Source organism: Cyclopterus lumpus, chromosome 19 (genome assembly GCF_009769545.1).
Source record: "Cyclopterus lumpus isolate fCycLum1 chromosome 19, fCycLum1.pri, whole genome shotgun sequence".
NCBI lineage: Eukaryota > Metazoa > Chordata > Actinopteri > Perciformes > Cyclopteridae > Cyclopterus > Cyclopterus lumpus.
In genome coordinates this window covers 8961165-8970113 of record NC_046984.1, presented here as the reverse complement: position 1 = coordinate 8970113, position 8949 = coordinate 8961165, and the positions used below count along the sequence as shown (strand labels likewise).

General features: G+C 42.2%; 1 protein-coding gene across 1 annotated transcript; it reads left to right on the top strand.

The window, feature by feature from the left end:
* Window positions 1–215: 215 nt before the first annotated feature.
* Window positions 216–4222, top strand: LOC117748882 (heparan sulfate glucosamine 3-O-sulfotransferase 2-like). The gene is made up of 2 exons (XM_034559000.1): window positions 216–709; window positions 3604–4222. Exons 1-2 carry the CDS (start codon window positions 216–218, stop codon window positions 4220–4222), a joined length of 1113 nt encoding a protein of 370 aa, XP_034414891.1.
* The last annotated feature ends 4727 nt before the right edge of the window (window positions 4223–8949 follow it).

Here is an 8949-nt window from a genome sequence, read left to right as displayed (position 1 = left end):
ATGGGACACAGATGGAGGGTGTTAGTGTTATCCGCGATGAAGTGGTGCAAGTGGTGACTACCAACTGGCAAGACGCAGAAGTTGTCTTATTTTTTCCTGCTCTGGAGACAGTGGGCACTTCAGCCACTTTAACGACTTAAAAAGAAAAAAAAATCAGAAAGGACGGAACGCAAAAATCAATTAGAAAACCATGCACTGTTCATATCCATGGAGAGATGGCATGCGTGCTCCTCTTCAGTCGAATCCCTCCCTTCTCACACCGGCTCACGCGAACATCCATTTGCTTACTGTCGATGTTCCTGTCTTATCTGTGCTACTGTGCACTCTTCCCGGCCGACACCATCATGCAGAAGGCAGGTGATCCGACGCCCGGCTGTCAGCGCGTCCTGGCCGATGGAGCCAAAAGGCGCATTCAGAAACCAGCGTCCTGCGCGTTGCAGTTGGATGCCAGACCGAGCAGTGTTGAGGCATCTCGGCTGAAATCCGACCAAAGACCTCCTTCCACTCTCCACGTCGACACGCCCAGTCCTCCCATGGGAAACTTAAAGTTCGGCAATAAAAAGTTACCGAACGCCATCATAGTCGGTGTGAAGAAAGGAGGCACCAGAGCGGTGTTAGAGTTCATCCGGATTCATCCGGACGTGAGAGCGGCTGGCACAGAGACACACTTCTTCGACAGGAACTATGACCGAGGCCTGGAGTGGTACAGGTAAACACATGCCTCACCTGCACAGGTGTATACATGTAATCAAATGTTGGATGACCTGCAAATGGCACCACGTGTGCTGTTATAATGTGCCAAGAAACAAGAGAGGAATTGTAAACGTTTCTACACTCAGACGGTTAAAACTCAATTACAACGTGTGACTGTTTTGCAGTATAAGAAAAATTAAAAGGAATGAGTAATTATCAGCCTGAATTAGTAAAAGTGGAGCCTTTTTATGTGCGTGGGGCTTCTGGGAGTCGTTGGCGGTCAGCTGTGCTTGTGTCCTTACATGCATATATCTGCTTTTGTTCAGCCTGACTCAATGATGATATCAAATAATGTCATAAATGATCATGAAGATGAGGACGATATTTGGCCAATACGGATGTCTAATTAAATTTCTATTTGCTTTATATTAAATATAGTTGGTAGTTTTCTTCTTTAAAAAGGAAAAAAAGGCTATTTCTGAGGGTGTTCCCAGACAAACACTTAAAGTAATTAAAAGACAAGCAAAAGCTGAGACAAATGGTGTCCTCTTGCCTTCTGCCAGAAAATCCCATTAAATCAGCTGCTTACTGTCAAAAATGTGATGTGTCCCCTCCCCTCGGTGCCTCTCTGTGCACATTATCTTTTCAGGTGGATCAACAAGCTGGATGTGGTTTTTTTATGCAGTCTCAAGACTTGTTTCACGTTCTTAATGCAGGAAACTTGAGAACTGAGCTCTGTTTACATCGGCAGAAAAGTGGCCCCTCATGCTTTGATGTACTGTAGAGCAATTCACCAGATTTATCGTCAAATCCGACCTCTCGAGGTAAACGGTATAAACTGCAGCATGCAGGCCCTGCTGTCGCTGGCAGGCCGCTGAGCTATTGTCTTGTTTCTATATGGCAATTAAACTAATCTTAAAATGAATGTCAAAGTAAAGGATTTATTTCTAAAGCGCTACATGAAGCATCTTTTATGTGCAACAAAGTCTTTATTTACATATTTAGATCACAAATGTTCTGGTTTAATCATGAAATATGATGCATGCATGCAGACAACCAAACATACAACAAACACACTCACTCATGTTAATGACATAAGGGATGTGTTTCAGTATCACTGTACAAGTATAACCTGAAAGAATCCCCACTAATTGGCTCTTTTCAGGGAGGTGAAGCCCTTTTTATCTCAGAGATGTGAACCCTCGCCCATTACCGTAGTTTGAGTGTCAGCTGTCAAAGCTGGCGAGAAAAGGTCAAATTCTAACTCGCTTGACTTTTGAGGATTTGCTTTGAAAACAAAAATTTGCCTGTCAGGAAACATTTCTCTGAATTCTTATCAATAAAGACCAAACTATTGTTTTGCATAGTTGCAGTCTCATTCTCAATATGCATACGAGTAGAAATGCAACGATGACTCAGAGTTGGCAGTGCTGAAGACAGGAGTGGGCACTCGCACTCCAGTGGAGAACAAAAATAAATAAATATTTCACAGGTTCTTTTGCAAACCTTTTCAAGAATGTAAGCGCAAGGAATCTGTTCTAACCCTCTTCTATGGGCTGTGACCATTCTGATGCTCCGGCATTCATTTTGTTTTTTTTCAAACAACTTCACACTGGCACATTGTTCAGGTAGCAGGAGAGGCCGACACAGAAGCAGGCTGACTGGCGCAGTTACATGATTTATTAAACAAAAGGCTTCCACACTGAGAGTCTGAGATGAAGGCAGGAAACAGCAGACAGGTAACCGGCAAACAAAACTCCACGCAGCGGCAGAAGATACCAAAGGGGAACAGAAGAAAAGGAGAGGACACTAACGAGGGACAGGAGAAACTCATAAGGGCGGGGCCGACAATCAGCCGAGACACGGAGAGGAGAAGACCTTCAAACCAAATCGGGGAACAAAGTGGAGCGAAAACCCTCCACCAACCAGATAGTTTACTCATAACATGATGCATCGCTCGTTTGCATTTGCCATCATTCAAAGAGTTAAAGCCACTGTGTGTAGGAACATGACATTTCTCGGTATCAATGCAATGGGAATGAAAACAACACATGGTACTTCAAACCAAAACCATCAGAATCCATAGATGCTATATAAGAGCAGGAGCTTTAATTTACAGGTAGAAAGATGAGTTGATTAATCAATTAGTTTTTAAGTACAAAAGCCAAACACTCTCTTGTTTAAGGTTCTGAAATCTGAACATTTGCTTTTTCATCATCGAAAATGTTGTATATTTCGGTTTCTGCTTTCTTAGAATATATAGACCAAATTATAACTTGACAGATTAATCGATTATGAGTATACTTGTTAATTGAAGCTCTATTAACAGGCTCTTTTTGAACTTCGTCCTTGGTCATGGTTTCCAATCATACTTCACACTTTTACTCTGAAAGCACACTTGATCAATTCATTTCTTTCAAAGACAACACTGGCCTAGTTTGCAGACCCAGAGGCAGCCTAACAGAGCCACTCTGCTATATGTGTTCTGTTTGCTTTCATCGTGATTTATTACTCCTGAATCATGCTGGGCGGACGCACAGGAGAGCTGTCAGCGAGATAAGCCTCGTGTGACAACAGGCCACTATGACTTTGCGTCCTATTATCGTTTACATCGAGAAACTGGGTTTATGGTTATAACTGGAGCTTCACAGTTATACAATGGTTTAGTGCCTTTTGAAAACTAACTTTTGTAATCCTGCCCTAAATATACATCTAATACACACGTTTTCCTTTCGACGGAGTGAATGCAAGGACTTGGTGTCCTCTGACTCTGAATCTGTTAGCCTTTGTGCTCATGTGAGAAATTCAAACTGGCAAGAAAATCGCATAAGAATACACTTAAAGAAATGTGAAATGTAAATGAGAAACCTCTCTGACTGAAATTTTTCACTTTGTGTTTCTTTCAATCAGAGGCTTAATGCCAAGGACTCTTGAAAGCCAACTCACGATGGAGAAGACGCCAAGCTACTTTGTGACAAAAGAGACGCCGCAACGGATCTCTGCCATGTCCCGAGATACCAAGCTCATTGTGGTGGTGCGTGACCCCGTCACTCGTGCAATATCTGATTACACTCAGACTTTATCCAAAACTCCTGACCTACCGAGCTTCCAGGATCTGGCCTTTAGAAACCAGAGCCTGGGCATTGTGGACGTGTCCTGGAACGCCATTCGGATCGGCCTGTACGCTCTGCACCTTGAAAACTGGCTCCGCTTCTTCCCCCTGGCTCAGATCCACTTTGTGAGCGGGGAGCGTCTTATCACAGACCCGGCAGGGGAGTTGGCTCGGGTGCAAGACTTCCTTGGGCTAAAGCGCATTGTCACAGACAAACACTTCTATTTCAACCGCACCAAGGGCTTCCCTTGCCTTAAGAAGCCGGAGAGCAGCGGCTCGCCTCGCTGCCTGGGCAAGTCCAAGGGCAGAACTCACGTGCAGATAGACAGAGACGCTATTGAGCAACTGCGAGACTTCTATAGACCTTACAATGTCAAGTTTTATGAAATGGTGGGTCACGACTTCAAGTGGGAGTAGAGTTTTGAGAGATGTTTTTTTAAATGGCACAAGAAAGATTTATTTATTCCACAAAACTCCAAAATGTTTTGCCTGCATTAATATGACATGGTTAAGCCGGAGAGCTAACAATCAGCCGTCTCCAGGCAATTTTTTGAGTGAAACTGCGAAAAAAGTTATTATTTTTTTGACACTAATGAACATTCGCCCTAGTAACGATCAGCCAGCATAAGCATCCTGTTCGTTGCCGGATACAGCCATCATTTCAGCCTCAGGATCACATGATTTCTTTTCCTGTGTGTTATTGCTGACTAGATTCCCCATTTGCTGACTGGTTTATAAAGACAGAAAAAAAGGAAATTCCAGGGAATGGGATTAGTTCCTCTTAAAACCTGCTTCACTAATCACGGCAGGGCTTGAAAACGAGACCTTGGAAAATGTCAGTGAAGTCTTCAGGGAGAGCAGAATTAAGCTGCAGGACTGTGGTGGTAAATCTGAAATGTAAAGCCATAAAGCAAGCGTGAACCACCTAATATCATATACTGTTGGTCTCATCAGTTTCTATACAGGGTGGAAGATTTTCTGTCATTTTTTCCTGCATTAATCGAGTAAGTCAGTATATGCTGTGACATGCAGCACTTCACTTTGTTCTCTGTGCTTTGTTTCCAAAAGAACATGTTTATATATATTTGTAACAAAACTATTTAATCAGTACCTTTGCCACAATACTTCTCCATGAACTTCATTAAATGAAACGGAAGCACACATGTTATTTTGTCTTATCTGAAACCGTGATGTTAAATCACTTTTTCAATCCCTACATGAGATCCTCTTGGAAAATGGTTGATTCTCCACTATACCCCCCTTTTCATATCTAGTGTAAAACTTGTTTTCAACAGATTAGATCACTAACAATCCGTCGCCATATTGCTACTGAAAACACACCTTTTTGAAGTTTATCGCATTCTGTAAGGTGTGTTGTGTGCCTCTGTGTAGGTGGAAGGAATTTCAATCACTTTTCAAAGACAAAGCAGGGAACACCTCGACGTGGCAGGTTATCAAATAGAATCTGGGACTGCATGTCGCATGATTGCAGGGAAAAGTTTGGATTTGACTACATGCTCTGAATACTAAATAAAGCCAGACTCATACAATACTGTAAAATCAAATGGGAAAAAATTACTTTGTGACACACAAACAGGGATATAAGAGATTGCCTTATTATCTCAAGCAGTGTGTTGTGAAAGATTCGGCTCTCAATTTCCACATCACACATCATGATGGTACAGGCTTTAGATTGCACTTTAAATTTACGCTTGAAATTAAAGTGTTATTATTTATTTTACAGGTTACCAGTGCCTATGTAAGTAAAAGAGAACATGTTAATAGTTTAGCCTTTGCTGACCGCAGCTGTGAGCAGAATGCTAAACTATTAGCAACATTAGCTCACAACCCGGTCTCTCTCCCAACGCGCTTGGTCAGTTCTAGTACAGCCTACTGTGTATGTATGAAGTGCATGCCCATGCACTAGTTCTAGGTCCGCTCTGAATGTAAATTTATGACCTAATTACTCCCTCTACTTCTTCCCTATTACATAATCGGTAAGCATTTCAGCAATGATTATATCAGTATCATTACATTTTAAGCAGACGTATTGACGGAGCATACAGCCGGAGAAAGTTCACGAACAGAAACACAAAACAGCAGCAAACTAACTCTGCATTTTATCTTTTAATATCACAAGTAATAGACTCTGAGAATATGTTTCCTTGACCAACAATAATGATTTCATTATTATCACTCCCAGTGAAATGTAGGACATGATGGTCCTCTGTGTTATCTACATACCTCAGAAGTCTATACTTTTATCTGTTTGAATAGTACTTCATCTGAAGCGCCATTGAAATTCCTGTGTAACACTTAGAAGATTTCTTGGTGTTTGACATCCAAATAAAGAGAGCTCGGGAAGCCAACAATCTGCTTTTGTTTTCACTCCGCTATATGTCCAGACTCTCTCCTCCATTCTTTGCATCATTTGCTCACATTGTCAGGAGAAAGATCATGCTCCATTCTATGGGACCTCTCTCTCTCCCCCCTCCCCCCGCTGCTTCTCTTTCACCTGCCGCCTCTCTCCCTCTCCGAGCATTCATTAAACTCACAAGACCTCCAGGTGGGGCGTATAGGCAGCGCCGGATGCCATTCTTGTCATCATACCCGCCGGCAGCTCATTTCTCTGGCTCTCTCTGAGCACACACAGGTGAGCTTATATCCAGTCGTCACTGAGAGCTGCAACTCTCTGTATCGTACACATGGGTCCTCATTAGGCCGGAGGGCTGGAGAGGAGCAATCCCCGAGAACAAGCACCAGTCAGAGTCTGATTAGACTCTGCAAGTGAGCAGCTCTCCAGAGATTGTGTGCAGGTCAAAACTCTCTCTCACTCTTTTTCTCCCTCACTCTCTTTCTAGCTCTCTCACACATACACTCACACATACACACACTCAGCTTTATTTTCAAATATGAATTCCCTGAGCAACCAGCCAATGCAAATCACAAAATCCTTTGCATTTTGAAGCACTACAAAGTGACCTATTTGTACTGCAGCTAATTAGGTGTTTCCTAGGCTTAATGAGTTGATTAATATTTGTTTTTCTTGCTGATATTAAGACTTAATGAGCCATTTTATTAATATATTATGTTTAATGTTTTTAACATTTGGATATTTTGTATTTTGGGATTCCTGGTATTGCTATAGAGCAGCCTGGTCCTTATTTAATGTTCAAAATACCTGAAGGAGCTGAAGGGAACCAAACTGTGGTGCATTGTTGATGAGCACTCGTTATTGATAAGACTTCAAGAGCAGACACACAGTGTTCTTTTTATCTTCCACAGGGTTTTGTGATCTGCTATCGATGCTTAAAGCAGCAATATTGTTTTTGTTCTGGTGGGGTGAAAATCAAAATAGAAAAGGTCTACTAAAAAAAAAGGCAGACTCTATATATATATTCAAACGTCACACTGATGTTCCTCATACACATCCATAATGTAGTTCATCTGCAGAATCCCCGTTAGTCAATTTGGCTTCATACACTCCCTCTTTTGGATTTTTAATGAGCTTAGAAGTGAAATATAAGCAGTTGGAAAGGAATATTTAGAAAGAAATCCTTTAGTGAAACGTTAATGTTGCAAACATTTTAACAGATGACTGTTAACAATGCAATGAAAAATGCTGTATGCAAGCCTACAGGAAAATGCATTTACATGCACACTCTATTGAGGCTGCAGGGAATCCAAATAGTACACATTGGCCCAGCGTTCCTCGTCCCGGGATGTTCACAGGAGATAGAATGAGGCTCCCTGGTATCCGAGTGAGACAGCAGCTGACACTGCAGAGGCAGAGATTCAGCCGTGCACCTCATTCAGTCCTAATGCTTCAGAATAGTTTAACTTCTGCAGCCGACAGGATGTCCCAGTGGTCGAAATCACCAGTGGCTTAGTAGCCAAATTAAAATGAAGTGCTGACAACTGTGACACAGTCTCAAGTACGTAATGATACATGTTCCAACTATTTACAGACCAATGTTGGAACTGCCGTCTGTAGGGATGACGCTGAACAAGCTTGTTCATGTGCGCTTCTCTGTCAAGCTCATGCTGGAAAGGGAAGTGAAGAAGTGAAGTATTTCAAGTGTAGGCCATTTGTTGATATGTCATGGGCCAGTCTAAAAGAAGACTTTTTCATTTACATTATACCTGCCACCCGTTTTGTCTCCAGCTGAGACTGAGAGGACTATGACAAAGATGGAGAGATTTTGTTGGGGCGCATGCCCTTTCAAGATTGACGTCTGCAAAGTTCTCCAAATTGGAAACGGTTGTTCAGGCGCCATCTCCTCGTTATTGCATCCGTTTGTCAGATGAGCGCCAGTCTGCTTTCTGTGGAGCAGCAGAAAGCGAGGTAGAAAGCTGATTAGATCGGAGGAGTAGTCAGACCTCGGCGTGTCTCTCACCAGGAGATGTGTTCTAATTAGAGAGCGCGCCTCGTGTCTCACTGAGGAGAATAACAAGCCTCGTCCCGAGGCTGCATCCAGATGAACCTCTCTCATCCGCAGCAAACCAAAACACAGCTGATGTACCAGCACGAGCCGGATTCCGCACCACACCTGAGTCGACATTAGGATCTTGATGGGGGTTCACATCATGTGGCAGCGCTCTCAAAGCAGGAGGCCAAGCAAAGCTGGAGCAACAATGACTGTTTTTAGAGCCCGAGCACCTCTTTCAGGTAATGAACACAGATTCAAACCCCAATCATTAGCAAACTGGACATAATATCTGCACGGCATTCCACTAAGAGGGGGGTGTTTTTTCCAACATATGAACCTGGATGACATTTTGGGGGCTTTGATTATGGGATGGACCCTGCATAAGCCGTCTCTAATGGGGAACTATTTTAAATGACATGTCAGTCTTGGTTTGTTGTGCAAATGCCGAGACATATTTAAATACAAAATTAGGCTGAGACCAATTGTCTTGTAAAGAAGAATTACATTTGAAAGGGGACATTTTGTTTGAATTGCTAACCACATTTGGTAAGAAAGATATATTTAAAACAATATCTAATCAGTAAAATACTTTGTATTAAATCTAGGGTTGAATTATAAGCATAATTGATAATATACATGCACAACAATATATAAAGAAATCCCAATATTAAAGAAACATTTATTGACAGGTCGCAAACTATTGATCTTATAATA

Coding starts and splice junctions, on each gene's coding strand:
- LOC117748882 (XM_034559000.1), top strand. CDS start 216: ATGGCATGCGTGCTCCTCTTCAGTCGAATCCCTCCCTTCTCACACCGG. Junction 710..3,603: donor CGAGGCCTGGAGTGGTACAG/GTAAACACATGC, acceptor TCTTTCAATCAG/AGGCTTAATGCCAAGGACTC.